The following is a 22,229-nucleotide window of genomic DNA, read 5'->3' on the forward strand; positions in this document are numbered from 1 at the left end:
TCTGGGGAGTCATGTGGTGCATTACTCGCTACAGAATTCCCAGCCTCTGACCTGCTTGTGTAACCACAATATTTATATGGCTGGTCCAGTTCAGTTTCTGGTCAATGTTAACCCCCAGGATGTTGATAGTGGGGGGGTTTCAGTGATGGTAATACCATTGTCAAGGGGTGTAGGTCAACATGCTTCATGTGTTCTTGGACATTAGAATTACTACCGAGATGCATGGGAACAAAACTACACAGGTTGGATTGGTTCAATCAATATCTAGTTTATTGCTCCTTATAACACAGTACAAGGCTTCAGTTACATCAGGTTCCCAAATATGTATATACATATATACTTACTAATGTCCATTCAGTCGGTCTTCCAGCAATGGAGTAGGTCGGTGACAGTAGGTGACCAGCCTGCTGTCGCTTCCCGGTGTCTTCTTGATGTCTTCGCCTCGATGGTTTCTTCTCCAAGTATTCTTCTTGTGGGGGGGGTGCAGCTTATATAGGGTCTTTGTTGCATTATCACATTAAGTTCTTCAACCTTGCCTTTTTACCATCTCAGCAGTTCCTTGTTTTTCAAGTGACTACATGTGGGCAGGAGCTTCTCAAGACCACAGTAACACAATCAATTGTCGCAGAACTCAGTAACACAATTAATTATCATCTGTCTCAGTAACACAATTAATTGTCTCAGGATTCAGCAACACGATCAAATGTCTGCCATTGTTTGGTCAAACCCAGCAATTTAGCAATGTCCATCTGTTTGTGTATCAGAGTCCCACCTACAACCTGCTGAGACCACTTGATTTATTATCACTTTTGAACAATCAGTAATATTGCTGAATTCAATGGCCTCCTAAAGGGGAGATGAATAAATTCTCTCTTGTTGGAGATGACACTTGTGTGGCGCAAATGTTACTTGCCACTTGTGAGCCCAAGTCTGGATATCGTCCAGGTCTTGCTGAATTTGGACATGGACTGCTTCAGTATCTAAGGAGTCGTGAATGGTGCTGAACATGGTGCAATCATCAGCGAACATTCCCACTTCTGACCTTATATTGGAAAGAAGGTCATTGGTGAAGCAGCTGAAGATGGTTGGGCTGAGGACACTACCCTGAGGAACTCCTGCATTGATGTCCTGGAACTGAGATGACTCACCTCCAACAATCACAATCATCTTCCTTTGTGCTAGGTATGACTCCAACCAGTGGAGAGCTTTCCCCCAATTCCCATCAACTCCAGTTTTGCTTGGGCTCCTAGATGCCACACTCGGTCAATGGGGCCTTGATGTCAAGGACAGTCACTCTCACCTCACTGCTAGAGTTCAGCTCTTTTGTCCAAGTTTGGACCAAGGCTGTAATGAGGTCAGTGTTGTAGAAGGTGCTATGCCAGATTTCTAGCAAGGAGGAGCCTCAATCATATTAGGGTATTTATTTAAAAACTAGTTTATTTTCACTATTTACAGTACATTTGTAGTGAGCTATCAGGAAGGCACATCGTCCCTCTGGGCTGTCTGTCTGCTCCCTACTGTGCCTGGCAAACGGCTGCCTGACATCAGTGCCACATCTTCATGTGCTGCATGGATTAGCATATCCATTTTGTTAACCCTTTATCCTACAGCCAGGTGCTGAGTGGTCCTGGTGTGTCAGTGAGCAGGTTATTGATGAGCAGGTGCTGCTTGATATCACTTTGCTTCCACCTTTGCTGATAGGCGAGAGTAGACTGAAGGGGTGATATTTGTCCCTATTGGATTTGTCCTGCTTTTTGTGGACAGGACATACCTGGACAATTTTCCACATTGCTGGGTAGATGCAAAGATAGTGAAAGATTTTTTGACAAGATCAGCTCAAGATTATCATTAGAAGATTATTTGTCCACACTGAGGGTCATTAGGACATGAAATGAATTATCACAGGTGGTTACTAGAGCTGTACCATCATTTAAATGAGAATTGGATAAATAATTTGAAAACAGGGGAGAGGCAAGGGACTGGGAAGATGGTGACAGCACAATAGATACTTACTGTGCCGTGTTTTCAATACTTTGATGATTTACCTGTGAAGATTGTTGCACACTTACATCACTAACTAACATAATATTCTAAGTACAAAAGTAGGCATAAAGGCACACATGTGTTTGCATGTTTACAAACATATGAACATATGAAATAGGAGCAGATGTAGGCCCCATAAGCCTACCTCGCCATTCAATAAGATCATGGCTGACCTGCTTGTGTTTAGAATTCCACATTCCCATTCACACATAAGTGCAAACACATATACACACGCAAACTCACGCAAACATAATTAAACACATCTGATTACATTCACACAGGTGACATATATGTACGAATAGAGATGTCTGAGCATGCACACAATGCACACACAGAGACACACACACAGATACGTGCACACACACAGACACACACAGACACGCTCACACATTCATGCACACACAGATGCACGCGTACACATGCACACACATACACATAGACTTATGATCAATCACTCCTCCCGCTGCAAGTTTACCTGTCTGCCTTGACATTCTGATTGCAGCAATCTCCTTGCAAACTCCTTCAACTGTAACTGCCAACTGGCCTGGCTGGGAGAGTGGTTGAGAAGGAGGAAAATAGTCAGCGGAAACCCACGATGCCAGAAGCCGGACTTCCTGAGAGAGATCCCCCTACAGGATGTGGCTTATCAGGACTTCCGCTGTGAAGAAGGTAACAATCACCTGCGTTATTACTGGATAAATTAAGTGTTTACTTTTATCTTGTGGACTTCTGTGCTCATTAAAGCGAAGGATCTTACAGCTGCGGAATGGAATCCATTTAACACTCCCAGGACAGGTACAGCACGCGGTTAGATACAGAGTAAAGCTCCCTCTGCACTGTCCCCATCAAACACTCCCAGGACAGGTACAGCACGGTGTTAAATACAGAGTAAAGCTCCCTCTACACTGTCCCCCATCAAACACTCCCAGGACAGGTACAGCACGGGGTTAGATACAGAGTAAAGCTCCCACTACACTGTCCCCATCAAACACTCCCAGGGCAGGTACAGCACGGGGTTAGATATGGAGTAAAGCTCCCTCTACTCTGACCCCATCAAACACTCCCAGGGCACGTACAGCACGGGGTTAGATACAGAGTAAAGCTCCCTCTACACTGTCCCCCATCAAACACTCCCAGGACAGGTACAGCACGGGGTTAGATACAGAGTAAAGCTCCCTCTACACTGTCCCCCATCAAACACTCCCAGGGCAGGTACAGCACGGGGTTAGATACAGAGTAAAGCTCCCTCTACTCTGACCCCATCAAACACTCCCAGGGCACGTACAGCACGGGGTTAGATACAGAGTAAAGCTCCCTCTACACTGTCCCCCATCAAACACTCCCAGGGCAGATACAGCACGGGGTTGGATACAGAGTAAAGCTCCCTCTACACTGTCCTCATCAAACACTCCCAGGACAGATACAGCACGGGGTTAGATACAGAGTAAAGCTCACTCTACACTGTCCTCATCAAACACTCCCAGGACAGGTACAGCACGGGGTTAGATACAGGGTAAAGCTCCCACTACACTATCCCCATCAAACACTCCCAGGGCACGTACAGCACGGGGTTAGATACAGAGTAAAGCTCCCTCTACACTGTCCCCCATCAAACACTCCCAGGGCAGATACAGCACGGGGTTGGATACAGAGTAAAGCTCACTCTACATTGTCCCCATCAAACACTCCCAGGGCAGGTACAGCACGGGGTTAGATATGGAGTAAAGCTCCCTCTACACTGTCCCCATCAAACACTCCCAGGACAAATACAGCATGGGGTTAGATACAGAGTAAAGCTCCCTCTACACTGTCCCCCATCAAACACTCCCAGGACAGGTACAGCACGCAGTTAGCTACAGAGTAAATGTCAGTGATATGAAGTTGTGGTTTTGATGCAGGATATGAGGAGAGCAGCTGTGTCCCTCGCCCTCAGTGCCCTGCGGAATGCACCTGCCTGGAGACTGTCGTCCGCTGTAGCAACAAACATCTGAAATCTCTACCGAGAGGCATCCCAAAGAACGTGACTGAACTGTGAGTGAGAGAGGATCAGACAAAACCAGCTGTGAGAACTGGATTCTCGCTCACTGCTTTGTCTTAACTACGCTTGTATTCACACCCAGTAAGATATTACTGCAGTAATCAGATTGTCGCTCTACGTCTTCACCAGTGCTTGACAGTGACTGAGGTAGGGAGGATTAGTACGCACAAAGCAGAAAGAGAGAAAAACTGAGTGAGAGGGTAAAAGAGACGAATCAATCAGGCATGAAACAAACATATAATGTCAATTTCAACAGAGCCCACGCAGCGGGTAACTGATGTGATCAGATTACCAGCATGATTTTACTGTCCCCATCAGTTTAACACTGTGCAGATTGGTTAGTCTTAACCGAGTACACATTTTTTTTAATATATTATTCGTTCATGGATGTGGGTGTCGCTGGCTAGGCCAGCATTTATTGCCAACCCCTAATTGTCCTTCAGAAGGTGGTGGGGAGCTGCATTGGTGAACCGCTTCAGTCCATGTGGTGTAGGCACACCCACAGTGAGGTTAGGGAGGGAGTTCCAGGATTTTGACCCAGTGACACATTTCCAAGTCAGGATGGTGAGTGACTTGGAAGGAAACTTGCAGGTGGTGGTGTTCCCATCTATCTGCTGCCCTTGTCCTTCTAGAAGGCAGCGTGTGGGTTTGGAAGGTGCTGCCTAGGGAGCCTTTGTGAGTTCCTGCAGTACACGCTGTAGAAAAATAAAATGGAGACCAAGAAAGGATTTGCATTTATATAACAACGTCCATGACCTTGCAATGTCTCAAACTCCTTCACAGCCAATGATGTACTTCATTACTTCATTGGAGTTTAATCTGGTGATGGTTTTCCAAAGTTCCTTAGATTCTAGAACAATGCCAGCAGATTGAAAGTTAGTAAATGTAATATCACTATTCAAGAAAGGAAGGAGAGAGAAAATGGGGAGCTGCAGGCTGATTAACCTGGCATCAGTCATTGGGAAGATCTATTATTAAGGAGGTGTTAACTTAGAAACTCATGGTATGGTTAGGTAGAGTCAACATAAATTGACAAGGGAGTTCTGAGGGGCCCATACATCCGAGATTATCCAACTCAGTGCAGATCAGATATTCAACCTTCCAAGTTCCTGCAGCTCAACAACAACAACTTGCATTAATATAGTGCCTTTATCATCATAAAACTCCCCAAGGTGCTTCACAGGTACATTACCAAGCAACAATTGACATCGAGCGAAGAAGGAGATATTATGACAGAGGACTAAAAACTTCATCAAAGAGGTAGGTTTTAGCACTGTCTTAAAGGAGGAGAGAGAGGTAGAGAGGTTTATAGAGAGAATTTCAGAGCTTAAGGCCCCATGCAACTGCAGCAATTGGAAACTGGGGATGTGCAAGAGGCCAGAATTTGAGGAGCGCAGAGATCTCGGAGGATTGTAAGGTTAGAGAAGGTTACAAAGATAGGGAGGGGTGGTGCCATGGAAGGATTTGTACACAAGGATAAGAATTTTAAAATCTAGGCATTGCTGGACCGAGTACCAATGTAGATTAGGGATCACGGTGGGTGATGGGTGAATGGGCTTTGGTGCAAGTTAAGATGTAGGCAGCAGAATTTTTGAGGAGCTTGAGTTTGTGGAGAGTGGACGGTGGGAGACTGACCAGGAGAGCATTATTCGAATAGCCGCAGAGGTAACAAGGATGTAGAGGAGGGTTTCAGCAGGAAATGGACAGTTACATGCTTGTCTCACCCAATGGGCATAATTATAATTGAACAGAACCCATTTCATAAAAATTCCACCGGCCCTAATTCTTTGCTTTGTCTTCCAGGTACCTGGACGGTAACCAGTTCAGTTCAGTTCCCACCGTACTCTACACCTTCAAACATCTACAGCTGGTGTAGGTATTCTGGGGAGGGCTAGAGGAAGAGGGAGGGAAGGGTGGTGTTGAGGCGTGGTAGGTTGGGTGGGGAGGGGGGGGGATGGTGAAGGTGGGAGGGCATGTGGGAGCGAGATGATGGGCGGGATCTTCCGGTCCCACCGCAAGTCAATGGACTTCCGGCCGGGGCACCGCCCGCGATAGGGCTGGAAAATCCCAGCTGATGCTTTTCCAGGGATGGTACTGAACATGGGAATTTGGGAGTGGGAAGGGTCCATTTGATTTGCGATGACTCATTTTAAGCTCAACGTTCCCCATCACTAGGCTTTGAAAAATACTGGGTTCCCAGGAGTTGCAGAGACCAGCAAGGGAATGAAAACTCAATTACATTGCTCTGCGCCCACTGAAATTGGTCAGGGCCCGGGAATGAGGTGAATCGGGACATTCCTGCCTCGTCATCCTTGTCTGTCTCAAGGGGAACCCACAGGTATCTGCAGAGGCCTCAGCTTTATCCTGGGAGCAGGGATGAAGCCTGGGCCTCGCGATTGGCCGGAGATGGCAGACGGGGGTAATCTAAGGCCTTTAGGTGGCCGTGTGGGAAGGGAAGAGAAATCAGCTGTCTTATTTCTGGAGGCGAAGTGGTGTTTGTACACACCGTACGCACTCCTTAATGCGCTTAAGAGAGGATTACTCAAAGCTAGCCTGCAGAAACAATGGGCAGTATTTAATGGAGACAACGGGGGCTTCCTGTGGTGGGCACTGCCCAGGATCAAGGATCATAGGGGAGGGGGGTTGTGGAGGGCGGAGGTCCTGTCTGCCGGGATGAATGGCAGTACCACCAGGAAGGCAGTGGCTGCTGCCCATACCACACCCACTCAAGGCCTAGGATCCTAGGCCGCAGGTGAGTGATGGCGGAAGAGGGGTTGCAGTTTGGGGGGGTCATGGGGTGAGGGGTTTTGGCAGGAAAGATAGAGGGTAGCTCTCAGCAGGTGCCCCCTACTTCCCGATGCCTAGCCCCTCGATCAGGCAGGGACTGTCCCCTTGGTGCCTGCAAGCAAACAAGCCTGGGTTTGCTTGTTGGGATCGCCGCATGGTGAGCCCCCTGCCTGCTGCTGGGTTAATACCAGAGGAGGTGGGATGAGGCCTTTAGGTGGACATTAATTGTCCACTTAAGGGCCTCAACTGGGCCTTCCTACCACAGACTTCCAGGGCAGAGGTGGGTAGGCAGTAGGGTCGCCACCCACTACCCTCCCACCTGATTAAATACACCTGGCTACCAAACCCGCCATGGAGAAGGGCAGCAAAGGCTGCCCAATATTTCAGTGAGTGAGCAGGTAATCTATGGATCTGGCTCCCGAGGGAGACACTGGGAGCAGATAATATTGATTAATTCAAATGCAAATTAGACAGATATCTTTCAGAAAATAACATTTTGGGTATACAGGACCTGAGGAGTTTGAGACAAAGAAAAGCACAGCACAGGAACAGGCCCTTCGGCCCTCCAAGCCTGCGCCGATCATGTTGACATGTCATGTGGTGAGTGTAGTGATTCTTGGGAGAAACAGGTGGTTTTGGACCAATGGTTCCCAAATCTCTCCCCCACTGGGGGTTTTCCTTACCTCATGTCTGGGTCTATTGTGGACTCATTGATAGAGAATGGTCACTGTGATTAGTCAATAACTCCATTATTATTATATTATGGGGCTGTCAGGGTGGGAGAACACAAACTAGGGCCAGGATTTTATGGTCCCACTGCAGTGTGTCTCCCCCCAGTGGATGCCGTGAGCCAGTTAAATCTCCATTCAGTTCAGCGGGACCATAAAATCTTGACCTAGGTGAACCTGACTTTTTTTCTTTCAGTTCAGCTGTTCCTATGTGATGAGCTTTCTGCACACAGTCAGATGTGAGGAGCCTTACTATTTGGACTCAGTGCTGTGCCTTGACACCAGGAGGTACAACTTGCCCTTTGACCCCCAGTGCGAATGCTTCCCAAGCTGCGGCTGCCAGGTGTCCACTGGGACATGGTTGGCTGGGCCAACGGTCACTTGGAGCCTTCAAAAGCCCCCATCCTTCCCCCTGTGCTCCTCCGCCCACCCTGCACCATTGAGCCACCTCAATGTGCACACTAACCTGTGCACTTCATCCTGTGGGGGAACATCAGTTGGTTTGCCCAGGTTTTCAGGTGCGAACCAGAAGATTCTAGGTTGAGGGCCACCCAAAACTGGTCCTGATTTAATAAGCCTGCTGCTCAGGTCCACCCCAATTTCCAGCCAGTTGCCTTCCCAGCAGCGGCTCTAAGTTAATTACTTGGGGGGGGGAGAGGAATGGGAGGGGCACCAAGGACAGGTCAGTAACCTTCAATAGTGCTAAAGAGCCCAGGCTGATCTCTTCTGCTCCTCCATGTTAAAGTAAGTAATTTTAATAAACTTTCCTGGAAACATCACTGGTTAAGCTGCATGTGGGCCAGGTAAATCCTGAGTGCACAAGGCCCCAGGCCTGCTCTGGTCACGGCCACGATGAATTTCTGTCTTGAAGTGCAGTCATTGTGGTAATGTAGGGAAAAGTGGCAGCCAATTTGCACACGGAAAGCGCCCACATACTGCAATGTGGTAATGATCAGGTAATCTGAGTTTAGTGACATTGTTTGAGAGATAAATATTGGCTAGGACTCCCCTGCTGTTCTCCAAAATAGTGCCGTGCAGTCTTTGGCATCCACCTGAGAGGGCAGACAGGGCCTTAGTTTAATGTCTCAGTTAAAACTCAGCATCTCCAACAGTGCAGCACTCCCTCAGTACTGCAGTGGGAGCGTCAGCCTGGATTTTTGGACTCAAGCTCAAGTGAGATTCGAACCCACAACCTTCTGACTCCGAGGCATGAGTGCTGCCCCTTTTTAGCATATTCTAGGCTTCCAGTACCTGCTTGAGTCAGTAGCCAGAGACACCACAACTGTGCCTGAACCAGAGGTGAGAGTTTGGCCCCCCTCCCAATTTGGACCTCCTTTCCCACATGGAAAATGAGTGGTGACAAGGTCCAATCTCACACTCCCACAGTTTTCAATCGTTGATGCTAATCATTTCATTCCTCCCTCCACAGGGATATGAGTAACAACCGGATCAGTTCCTTGACCAATACATCTTTCATCAATATGAGCCAGCTGACAACACTGTAAGTAGCTTGTAGCCATAGATAATGCTGATACAACAAGTTGTGAGGAGGATACAAAGGGCAGGGTTTTCCGGCATACCCGCTGCCAGGATCATCCGGTCCCGCTGAAAGTCAATGGACTTCTGGCTGGGCTGCCGAATCTCCTGCAGCGGGTCCCGCCATTACAGAGCTGGAAAATACCGGCCAAAGAGTCTGCAAAGGGAAAAAGATTGGTTAAGTGAACAGGCAAAAAATTGGCAAACGGAATAAAATATGGGAAAATGTGGGGTTGTCTACTTTGGCAGAAAGAATGAAAAAGCAGAATATTATTTCTGTGGAGAGAGATTGCAGAATGATGCAGTGTAGAGGGATCTGGGTATTCTTGTACATGAATCAGATAACGTTAACATGCAGGTACAGCAAGTAATCAGGAAGGCAGATGGAATGTTGGCCTTTATTGCAAGGGGGATAGAGTATAAAAATAGGGAAGTCTTGCTAAACTGAACAAGGCATCGGTGAGATTGCACCAAGAGTACTGTGCACAGTTCTGGCCTCCTTATTTCAGGAGGGATATACTTACATTGGAAGCATTTCAGAGAAGGTTCACTAGGCTGATTCCTGGAATGGGCGGGTTTGTCTTATAAGGAAAGATTAAGCAGGTTGGGCAGATACCCACAGGAGTTTAGAAGAATGAGAGGTGATCTGATTGAAACGTATCAGATTCCGAGGGGCCTTGACATTGTGGATGTTGGAAGGATGTTTCCTTTTGTGGGGGAGTCTAGAACTAGGAGACACAGTTAAATTTAAGGAGTATCCCATTTACAATGGAGATGATAAGGAATTCCTTCCCTCAGATGGTCATTAGTCTTTGGAATTCCTATCCCCAGAGAGTGGTAGAGAGACTTTTGCTTGAAAAGGGAGTCAGGGGTTTATGGGGAACAGGCAGGAAAATAGAGTTAAGGCCACAATCGGATCAGCGATGATCTTATTGAATGGCCAAGCAGGGATGATGGGCTGAATGGCCTACTCCTGGTCCTATTCTTTATGATCTTATGATCGCAGACATCCGCTACCAGCCCATGGTCGCCGACTCTTGTTGAATGTATTCCTGGAGGTTGCATCACATGACCTTCAGCCCACCAACCGCCCAACCTGGTCGAAGAGTCCTTCTTTCCCCTGATTTCAACAGTTTTGGAACCAATGAACAAAGAAAATAAATAAAAACCACACCATTATTTTCTTTCATGCCACCTATGTCACAGGGTTTCCCAAACTGTGGGCTGTGGCCTCCAGTGGGGTCGTGAGATGGGATTTTGGGGTCCTGAGCTCTGAGGCAGTAATGGCTGCCATGGAGCCCGGAGTGATTTCTGACTGCTGCAAGGACCCCTTAAATCCTCATGTTTTTTTTTGTTGGTGGGCTCAGCTTGTTGGACTGCTCTCTGGGGCCCAATCGCTGTGGCAAAAAAAAAGCTTGTGAGAAAGTTGGATTCTACCCTGTCAAACCCTTTTAAGAATTTTGTACGTTTCAATGGGATCACCTTTCATCCAGAGGTGAAAGTGCTACAGTTGCTACACATCAGGATAGTTGGTACATCCCAGAGGAGGAAAGAGAATGTGGGCTGTGGGATGAGTCACAAAGTGACAATAAAGTCATGTTTTATTTTCCAGCATCTCACTGTTGCATTTTCTTCCCCCTGTCTTTTTATTTTCCAGGATTCTCAGTTATAATTCCTTACGATGCATCCCTGCCTCTGCATTCCAGGGTCTCCGCTCTCTCCGGCTCCTGTAAGTCCCGGCTGGGAAATACTTAGCCATCTTACAACTCAACACTCACTGGTTAGGTCTCAGCTCAGGTACTGTGACCCATTCTGGAAGCCAAAATTTAGGAAGGATGCCAAGGGTTTCGAGATTGTGCAGAGGAGGTTTACCAGGATGGTGTCAGGGAAAATGGACTTCAGAAATTCGGAGAAGCTGGGATTGTTCTCCTTAGAGCAGAGAAAGTTAAGAGAAGGTTTAATAGAAGTGTTCAGAGAGTTGTTAGCGAGAAATTGTTTCCACTTGAAGGCATTGACCAAAGGGCGTAGATTTAATTGGCGAAAAAACGAATGGGGAGAATGATTTCAGAGCTCAAAGGGTTAAATCATGAAAGACAGGTGCATAGACCTGGTTTGTCTTCCTGAGTTTAGAAGATTAAGGCTTGATCCAATTGAAGTTTTAAAATGTTAAAAGGATTAGTTAAGGTAGATATGGAGAAACTGTACCCTTTGTTGAGAGAGTCCAGACCGAGAGATGTAATCTTAAAATGAAAGCTGGGTGGTTCCTGATAGAAATCAGGAAACACAAAGGGTAGAGGCAGCTTGATACTGTATCCTCCAACAGCTTGTGGATGCTGGGGGTTAAATGAAGCTTTCAAGACTGAGATCGACAGAGCTTTGTGTGGTAAGAGATATGATCAAAGACTGGTAAATGGAGCTGAGGTGCAGATCAAACAGGATTTAATTCAATAGTGGTACAGGCTCGAGGGACTGAATAGCCTCCTCCTGCTCCTATGTACACTGATAATAAACCTTGGCCCAGATCTTCCAGTCTCCAGATTGTTGTACCCTGGACATATCCCGGAAGATGCACTGGGACTCCTGGGGAATTGCCCTGGAAGTTTCAGCTTCCGATTGGCAACTCCCATCCCGTCAGGAACCCTCAGAAAAAGTCTCTAGCTCTGAGATATAGAGTCAGAGACTTTGGATGGTTCTGACTCGCTTTCCAGAATAGTTACCCAGGAAATGTTAGAGAGGAAAGAAATCATATCTAAGACCATAAGACATAGGAGCAGATATTAGGCCATTTGGCCCATCGAGTCTGCTCCATCATTCAATCATGGCTGATAAGTTTCTCAACCCCATTCTCCCGCCTTCTCCCCGTAACCTTTGATCCCCTTACCAATCAAGAACCTATCTATCTCGGTCTTAAATACACTCAATGACCTGACCTCCACAGCCTTCTGTGGCAATGAATTCCATATATTCATCACTCTCTGGCTAAAGAAGTTTCTCCTCATCTCTGTTCTAAAAGGTCTTCTCTTTACTCTGAGGCTGTGCCCTCGGGTCCTAGTCTCTCCTACTAATGGAAACATCTTCCCCACGTCCACTCTATAAAGGCCTTTCAGTATTCTGTAAGTTTCAATCAGATCCCCCCTCATCCTTCTAAACTCCATCAAGTATAGATCCAGAGTCCTCAAACATTCCTCATAAGTTAAGCCTTTCATTCCTGGGATCATTCTTGTGAATCTCCTCTGGACCCTCTCCAGGGCCAGCACATCCTTCCTGAGCACATCTAACTCCTGGGTAACTATACAACTGACCTCTCTGACCTTACAATGTTTCCCCTGACCCCCTGACACCCCCCTCAACTCTCCGACTCCCCCGCCCCCAACCCTCTGACTTCCCCGGACACTCCGACAACCCCACTGACCCTCCGACTCCTCCACTAACCCTCTGACTCCCCACCGAAACTCTGACCAACCCCCCCAACCCTCAGACCTCCCCCAAATGCCCCTAATCCTCTGCCTTCCCCCCACCCCAAGCAACCCTCTGACTCCCACCCAACCTGATTTGACCTGACCTCACCACCCCACCCACCCTGCCACCTTGAAGAGCCCCCGGTTTGGAAGTCCGGGCGAGAGATGCCGAGCTCCGGCGCTGTGTTATAAAGATAAGAACGGAATGGCAACCCGAGCGTGACTGCCACTCCTCGGAAGATTTGGCCCCTTGCATCCAACTGGGTGCAAAATATTACTCTGGCAATTGGCTTCCCAGCTGGCATAGACTCGCCTCTTTGCCACCTTCTAGATCCTAACACAAAGTGAGTTGATGCAATCTTCTTTCAGTCCTTGATGAACATGCCCCTAATTTGGCATTAAATTAACAAAGTCACATTCACCTCCTGTGCCCACTGACCTACACTAGCTCCCTGGCCACTAATGTCTCAGAAATAAAATTTTCAAATCCCTTCATGGCACGTCCATCCCTATCTCAGTCAACCCCTCCAGTCCTACAACCCTTGAGATCTCTGCGCTCCTCCAATTCTAGCCTCTTGAGCATGCCTGAGTTTAATCACTCTACCATTGGTGGCTGTGCCTTCAGCTGCCAAGGCCCTAAGCTCTGGAATTCCCTCCCTAAACCTCCTTCCCCTTCTTTAAAACCCTCCTTAAAATCAGACCAAGTTCTTGGTTACTTGTCCTATTATCTCCTTATGTGGCCCAGGGTCAGAGCTATCTGATAGTGCTCCTTTAAAGCACTTTGGGGCATTTTATTATGTTAAAGGCACTATATAAATGTAAGTTGCTGTTGTTAATGTCACTTGAAGACCAGGGGACAAGGAAATGATCAGGGACAGGAACTTACTGATGCAATAGGAAAGCAGCCTGTGAGGGAGTTACGGTAACTACATCCCAACCACAGACTGCACCTTAGTGGGGGAGTGCGAAGGGAAGGGAAGGAAACTAGGAAAGTAAAAATAAATGAATGCATAAGGAATTGGAACACTGAGTTACTGAGGAACTGTGTGCAGCTTCTGTGTATGAATACCAGCCAGAGCTGCCTATATCTGAGTGCAGAACTGTCTATATCTGAGTGTCAGGATGGCTTGATGTGGTGGGAAGGGGAGATATCTGTGATGCTAACTAATTGCCTGTCTGAAACACAATCTCCTTCATGTAGTGTTGCTGACTTTCAGTGACCGGGAGGATGGGCAGTGACAACAGGTCAGAGCCTGAACTCTTGATACTCTTTTTTGAGTAAACCTGTTTCCATCTGTTTCAGATGAAGTTACATTGTTTCATAGTTTGCCATTGTGAGATTTGAACTCTTGATCTTGGGGTTACAAACCCAGTACCATAACCACTTGGCTATTTAGGCCAAGCCCAGGTCAGAGCCTGAAGGGGGAGTGGCAAGGGAGTGTCTCTAAATTAGTGTTGCTTTACTGAGGAGTGGTTTTTAAAATTAATTCCAACTTCTAGCTCTCTTGCAAGTAGTGTTTATTTGCTGGTTTCTTCCCTCCAGATTCCTGCTGGAATACCATTCCAGAGGGGCTTGACCTCTTTCAATCCCTTGCCCAAACCTGAGACAGTAAGTCCAGGTCGACTATTTGAACAAGGAGGTATTACTGCTGTAGTTGATCCTAGTCTGCCCTGATGCTCACTCCCCTCTCCCCTCCACTCACCCACAGACACGCTCACACACTCATATTCTAATACACACACAAAAACTCATAAACATTCACTCACAAACACACACTCACACTCATACATACACACTCATATACGTATGTACTCATACATGCACTCACACACACTCTCATACACACTCATACACACACATGCATACACAAACACACGTACACAAAAGCTCACAAACACACACTCCCACATGCGCACACACCTTCACACACACGTACACATGTACACATGCACTCACACACACTCACACATGTTTCCCAGTGTAGAGATCAGGTGCTGGTTCAGGCTGCTGAGGTCACATCATATTACATTCTGCTGCCCCTGCTTTAAACCTAATCGTTTCTCTGCCTCTGTCTCCTTTGTTAGGCTCTCGCTGTGTCCTAACTGTCTGTTTCTCCCTGTCTCTATCTCATTCACTCTCCTCTCTCTGACTCTCTCTCCGACTATCTATCTCTTCATCTCTCTCTATTTCTGTCTTTCCCATCATGTTTTTGCCAACTCTCTCTCTCTCCAATTCTCTCTATCTCTATTTCTGTATCTCCCTGTCTCTGTCTTTGTCTCTCTCCATCTCTTTCTCCAACTCTCTCCTTGCCTCTATCTCCATTCAATCTCTTTATCTCTGTTTCTCCCTTTCCTTGTCTCTATTTCTCTTTCACTGTTTCTATCTCTGCCTCTCTCCATTTCTCTCTCCGACTCTTTCCCTATCTCTCTTTCTCTCTACCCCTCGCCATTTCTCGCTCTGACTCTCTGTCTATCTCTTTCTCTGCCTCTTTCTCCATGTCTATCTCCATTCCTCTCTCTGCCATTGTCTCTTCCTTGTCTCTGTTCTCTCTCTCATCCTATCTCTATCTTCCTCCAATTATTCAATTATTCAGTGTATTTAACTATAAATTAAATTCGATTATTCAACCCGCTATCCAAGAATAGGAGAGAGAAAACACTGAATGATAGGCCAGTTAGCCTGACATTAGTCGTAGGGAAAATCATTATCTGATTGGGCACAGTCAACATGGATTTATGAAAGGGAAATATTGTTTGACAAACCTTTTAGAGTTTTTTGAGATTGTAATGAGCAGGATGGAGAAGGGGAAACCAGGGGACATACAGCATTTGGATTTACAAGAAGATATTCAATAAGGTGCTGCACAAGAGATTATGGCACCAAATTAGTGCTTATGGGATTGGGGGTAATAAATTAACTGGATTTATTTTTATTTATCCTTTCATGGATGTGGGCATCACTGGCAAGGACAGCATTTATTGCCCATCCCTAATTACCCTTGAGAAGGTAGTGGTTCATCTGGTATCTATAACAATTTGATACAACTGAGTGGCTTGCTTGGCCATTTCAGAGGGCATTTAAGAGTCAACCACATTGCTGTGGGTCTGGAGTCACATGTAGGCCAGACCGGGTAAGGACAGCAGATTTCCTTCCCTAAAGGGCATTCATGAAACATGTGGGTTTTTAAAATATTTGATGATAGTTCATGACATCAACACTGAAACTAGCTTTTTCAATTCCAGATTTATTAATAAATTAAATTCAAATTCCTTCAGTTGCCGTGATGGGATTTGAACTTGCATTCCCAGCACATTAGTCTGGGCCTCTAGATTATTAGTCTAGTGACATTACCACTACAGCATGTGTGTTAAGGACTAGTTATTAGACAGACAACTGAAAGTAGGAATAAAAGGGTCATTTTCGAGTTAGCGGGCTGTAACTTAGTGGATTGCCACAAGGATCAGTGCTGGGACCTCAACTATTTACAATCTACATCAATGACTGAGTGAAATACTCAAGTTTGCTCATTAAACAAAGTTAGGAAAGCTGTGAGGAGGACACAAAGAGGTTGCTGAGGATCTAGATAGGTTAAATGATTTGGCAAGAATAGGGCAGATAGAGTATAATGTGGGGAAATGTAAAGTGATCCACTTTGGAAGAAAAACTAGAAAAGCAAACTATTTTTTACATGGAGACAGACTGAGAAATGTTAGTATTCACAGGGACCTGGGTGTCCTACTTGAATCACAGAGAGTTAACATGCAGGTAAAACAAGCAATTATGAAAAGCAAATGGTATGTTAACCTTTATTGCAAGGGATTGGTGTATAAGAGTGAAGAAGGCTTCCTACAATTATACAGGACATTGATGAGATCACATCGGGAGTACTGTGTACTCTCATAATCTCTTTAGCTAAGAAAGGGATATACTTACCTCAGAGGCAGTGCAACAAACGTTCACAAGATTGATTCCTGAGAAGAGAGGATTGTCCTATGAGGAGAGATTATGTGGAAGGGGATTATTCTACCTGGAATTTCAAAGAATGAGAAGTGATCTCATTGAAACATAAACTATAAAACTTATATATAAAATTTGTGAAGGGCTTGACAGGGTAGATTTTTCCGCTGCCTGGGGAATCTAGAACATGGGGTCACAGTCTCAGAATAAGGTTAATTTGCTGTGAATATAGATCTCTCCCTCTGTCTGTCAATCTTGCTTTTATTTCTCTTCCCACATGATCGCCTGCCTCTGCCTCTCCTTAGTTCTCTCTTTGTATACCTTTCTGTATCACTCTCTCCCTCCTTCACTATCTCTGAATAACCATCACTTCAGATGCCTCTTCCCTTGTGTCACACAGAGACATAATTTAGGATTTAATATTTCCGCTTCAAAAAAAAAACAAAACAAAAAATCTTTGGGAAGAGTGTATTTCGTTTTTTTTCCCTTCCTCGTTTTTGCACCTTTTTGGAGACGGTCCCTTACCCATGCTGTGTACAGCCCTGCTGCTGCTCGGAGAGCAACTTCAACAGTCCAGTTCCTAATTCAGTCACAAACTGGCAGATTATTTAACAGGCCAGTGCTTTCATTAACACCCAGAAAATGTGTCACCTGACAACGTGCTGAGTGCTCCTGGCAGTAGCGAATTTACTAATTACAGACTTCATCTCTCACTGAGTGAGGTGATGGCTCAGAAGAGGTTGAAGCATGCAGTCTGTTAATTTGACATTTGATGCAGAATGTCCCCAACTAGTAAAAGGATGTAGACGCACTGGAGAAGGTGCAACAAAAAAGATTTGCACGGATGATAACAGAACTGAGATGTTATAATTACCAGGAAAGGCTGAACGGGCTGGGTTAGTAGAAAAGAGGTAAGGTGTGGCCTAACAGAGATCTTTCAAATTCTGAAGGAATTTGTTAGGTTAGACGTAGAGAGGGTGTTCTCATTTCTGATGAGTCCAAAACTAGGGGCCATAAATACAAGATATTGTCTGATAAATCCAATGACACATGTTCCAGTAAATAGATGTGTGAGGATAAAAACAACTTGCATTTATATAACACCTGTTATGGCTAGGTGAGAAGGGGTGAACTGGCTCTCCATTATTCAACCCCCTTAGTTGGTCACAACAAAGGTTTAAGTTTCTTTTTCACAAGGTTATGCTTTTTCCAAATCAGAATGTATGTAACTCTTTAAACTGTGAGCAATAAGCACCCAATCAAACCTGAGTCAAAGAAAGCAAATTTATGAACCACTAAACCCGAGAAAAATAACAAAAAGCATTCGGCCTTCATGCAGCCATTCCAGCCACCTCCCTCCCACGCCCCCCCCACACACACACACACACACACACACACAGCTCAAACGCACACACAGCTCAAACACATTCACACACCACACAAAGGCACACAAAACATACACACATACACTCACACACGCGCACACACACGCACACACCACACAAACATACACTCACACACACACATACAACATAGAAACACAGACACACACAAGCACACACACACAGCTCAAACACACTCACACACCACACAAAGGCACACACACACATACACACATACATTCACACACGCACTACACAAACACACACACCACACAAACATACACTCACTCACACACACACACACACACACACCACACAAACATACACTCACACACACACACACACAACATAGAAACACAGACACACACACACATACACACACACTCTCTCTCTCTAAGGTATCAGAAATAAGGGGAGTGAGAGTCCAATAAAAAAAGTAAAAAAGTTTACAATTACGTATCCTTTGCTTGTCCTTGAGGCTTAGCTTTTAAACGATCCAGCCGAGGTTAGCTGGTTTCTTAGATATGATTAGATGTAGCAAGTGTTGCAATTATTACGAGATCTTGATTTGCTGGTAGGTTTCTGGTAGAGTTAGCCTCTCAAACCGGGCAACACACTCATTCCAAAAGAGAGAGAGGAAGAGAGAGCAGCCCTTAGTTTGTTTCCTCTGCTGAACACTTTCTTGACACCGCCTGTGTCACTTGCAACCTCTCTCCAGTGGCTGGGCAGCCTTGCCTTGAAATACTTCACCCATTGTGTATTTCCAAGAGGTTTTGGGTGTGCCTGCCTGTCTGACAGTCATTGTTTCAATATCCAATACTTTGCATTTTTAATGTCTCTTCCTTAGATTGTTACGAGTTCTGATGGACATCTGGATTAGAGAAAATGTGTCTCTCTTCACACTCCCCTGAGGGTGATTTGTTTGTTTCTCACCTTCACCTTGGAATGCGGACTTGCATATTTTAGCACTTTACTCTGTGTAGTTCAAATTGCAAAATTTGCAGTCAGTTGAAAGTTGAAAAATCACATTTTCAATAATTAAGGGCCAGAGCCTCGTGACACCTCCCCATCACAAAAAGAAATGAAATGAGATTTACTCTTATTTCATTACAAGGTATAAAAACGCAAAACAGAAAAAAAAACACATTAACTCCCATTCACTCTTTTAGCTTGGTCTGGATTATTCTATTAGCTTTAACTAGGTCTCTTTAAGTTCTGGGCAATATGTCCATGATGAGGTAACACATTCTATTTCTCTACATTGTGGATGATTTTAAAGTGATAGGGCTGGAGACACAAACTCCAATGGAATAATCTTGCATTCTTAGTTTTGAATTTTTCCACTGATGTCAAAGGGTTGTGAAGTATGGTTATAATGACATAAAGGCACCAATCACTCATATGGGATTGGGTAAACATGTTGTGGGTTCTTTTATTTAGACTAGACATGTGGGAACATTTATAGATGGGTAGAAAGCTTGAAGTTATCAGCAGCAGAGCTGTGTGTGTGTCCTCTGCTCAAAGGCTAAAGTGAAACTAAGATTGGATCGCAGGACACACTTCCCTTCTAGTGATGTCATGCTGTTATCCCTTAAAGGCATATTACAACATCCCCCTTTCTTTTTAAAGATACTTTCCCCCTCCCAATGAAGTATAGCTATTTACAATATATGTTCATTTTTAGTTACCATTACATAAGTGTATAGGACTGGTGCATCTATGAGTCTCTAAAACGTAGCAGTAATCTGCTGGTATACCCAGCTCTTGTAACAGTAACCTTGTCTGGAGGTGTCTTTAATTACTCACAGTGATCTGTGGGATCGTCATTCTTGGATGTTGTTCCTGGTTGCATTTGGATCTTGTCCTCAATGCAATAGGACTGCACAGTGGTGAGGAGCTGGAATGGATCTGATTTGTCCTCAGTTACGCCTCACCATTGCACCTTTGTGTGTAATGACCTCATAGGAACAGGGTTCTGAACAAGTCCTTGTTACCTTGGCTAGTTGCCACGTACCTTCCATGGGATCCTGGATGCAAACTTGTTCCAACTGTAAACTTGGCAACTCTGTACCTGCATTTTTATAGTGCGCATTGGTCATCTCCTCTTGCAGTTTTAAAAGTTGATCTCTAGTTTCTGAGAGTAGAAGGGTAAGAGTAGGTAAATTGGCACGCATTGGTCTACCAAACATGAGCTCTGCTGGTGATGGAATAGTTGCACTTAAAGGTGTTGTTTTGAGATATAACATTGCAATGCATAGATCTTGCTTGGTCTGTCTACATTTGAGAATTAGGGATTTTACTGTGCAAATCATTTGTTCAGCTAGGCCGTTAGATCTTGGGTAATGAGGAGAAGAAGTAGTGTGATTAATATTCCACTTCTCACACATATCCTGAAATGGCTTACCAATAAATTGCAGACCATTATTCATAATGATCTCTCTTGGCATACCAAATAAGCTGAAAATAGCACATAGAACATGTGCGACAATTGACATATTGTGCAATTTTTGAATAGGGTACTTGGTAAAGTAGTCGACGATGATGATGAAGGCAGTGCCGTAGACATGAAAGAGGTCAGGTGCAACTTTGGACCGAGGACCGGTAGGAACTTCATGTGGAATGAATGGGTCTTTGTGTTGACTTGCCATATGCTCTTGACATGCCTTACACTTCTGGATGACAACTTCAAAGTCATTGTTCATACCCGGCCAATAGGCTGTTTCTCTTGAGAGTCTTCTTGTCTGATCTATGCCCATGTGTGTGTGATGGAGTTGTTGAAGAATATCAGGTCGCAAAGATGCTGGTATGATGACCTGCCTGCCTTTAAAAATGACTCCCTGGGAGATGCCTAGCTCATCCCGGTAAAGCCAAAATGGTTTCACGTGTTATTGGACATGCTGAATTGAATCAGGACATCCTTCAATGGTGGTCCTTCAATGGTGGCTTTCCACAGTGTCTATAGTGTGGAATCTTTTACTATTTGTGCTTGTAGTTGCTGGCAAAATGTATCAGACCAGTTGTTGGACTTGCATTCTCAAGTGTAATGTTTTAGCTCCCTTGAAACTGCCAATTTTATCAAAACATTTTGGATATTTCAATGTTAAGCCATGAAGCGAGGTAATACGAGTGGTTTCTGAGGTTGACTTGCCTAGTGAGGTCTGATGGGTTCCAAGGATTGTTACTAGTGTGAGGTCATGGCATGCCGGCCACAATGTAGAACACCCGTGACACCGAGGATTGAATTTACTTGCACTCCAGGACAATGGATCCTGCACATGGAATTAGTGAACTGTTGTACGCTAAAAGTTGCGCAGTAGTAGGTTTCACCATGGGCCTCTACGTCTGTGGAAACATATCTTTTAGGATCCGCAGAAGTAGGATGTTGGCACTTGCCCCTGTGAAAATCTTGGCCAATAACGAATAGTTGCCAACTTTCTTAGGACAGATAATTTGAATCTTGGCAAACACTCCAGATGGTGTGACAGCGTCTGTATTTTCCATGAGATTGATGGTGTGAAACATGTGTTCACAGCTCATTTTCTCGTTGTGCACATCATTGTAATTTTCTGGTTTGTCAGTCACCTCATGTATATGTTTCTGACGGGATACCGGATGGTTATTTTTATTGCTTGGAGGTACCTGTTGTGCAGGGTCTGTTTGGATCAGTGCACGGCTCTTCATAGCTGCATCAGTCTTTGCTCTAGTGCACTGCCGCTGCCAATGGCCCTTTCTGCCACATACCTTGCAGAATGGATAAGAAGTTGGGCATTTCCTTGGTGCATGCAGAAGGCCATAACTTTCATATGTCTTGCTAGGTTTGGGTGTTCTAGTAAGTGCATCAATAATTGAGGTTGTACTTAGAACCTGCAAGCTTCATTGACCTACAAGGATCGCTTCGTACTTATGTCCACCCTTGAGTAGCTCTTTGATGCTATATGTTCTGGGCTTGTCTAGCAGATCTTTCTGGAATGCTTCCACGGGAATGAATGTGATCACCAACTCAATGATTCTGCCTGCTAGTTCTGCATTTGAAAAATCACAGTACATACCCTTTTCCCTGCATCTGTTGACAAAATGGTCTATGGATTCTTTAGGCTGTGGTCAAATGACATGAACTCTAGTCAATGGATACTGAAGTTTAACCTGATTCTGAACCGGTTTTCCCATGTAATCCATATCTTTTGGGGATCCTTCAGCTCTTCTGCTGTTAAACCTGATGTGTTCAGCATGTGTAGATCTCCATTCCCAATTGCTAGGCTAATTTTTATGGCTTGCTCATCTGGTTCAGACACACCTGAA

General features: G+C 45.2%; 1 protein-coding gene across 1 annotated transcript in view; it reads left to right on the forward strand.

Annotated features, from left to right (window-relative positions):
• LOC121289696 (slit homolog 1 protein-like) overlaps positions 1-22,229 on the forward strand; it is an 810,815-nt gene that overhangs the window by 744,934 nt on the left and 43,652 nt on the right. Inside the window, exons 20-24 of the mRNA XM_041209320.1 lie at positions 2,546-2,712; positions 3,942-4,074; positions 5,885-5,953; positions 9,026-9,097; positions 10,790-10,861. Of these exons, the coding sequence (XP_041065254.1) occupies positions 2,546-2,712; positions 3,942-4,074; positions 5,885-5,953; positions 9,026-9,097; positions 10,790-10,861 (513 nt within the window). The remainder of the gene's footprint in view (positions 1-2,545; positions 2,713-3,941; positions 4,075-5,884; positions 5,954-9,025; positions 9,098-10,789; positions 10,862-22,229) is intronic.

The sequence above is a fragment of the Carcharodon carcharias genome, chromosome 17, assembly GCF_017639515.1.
Source record: "Carcharodon carcharias isolate sCarCar2 chromosome 17, sCarCar2.pri, whole genome shotgun sequence".
NCBI lineage: Eukaryota > Metazoa > Chordata > Chondrichthyes > Lamniformes > Lamnidae > Carcharodon > Carcharodon carcharias.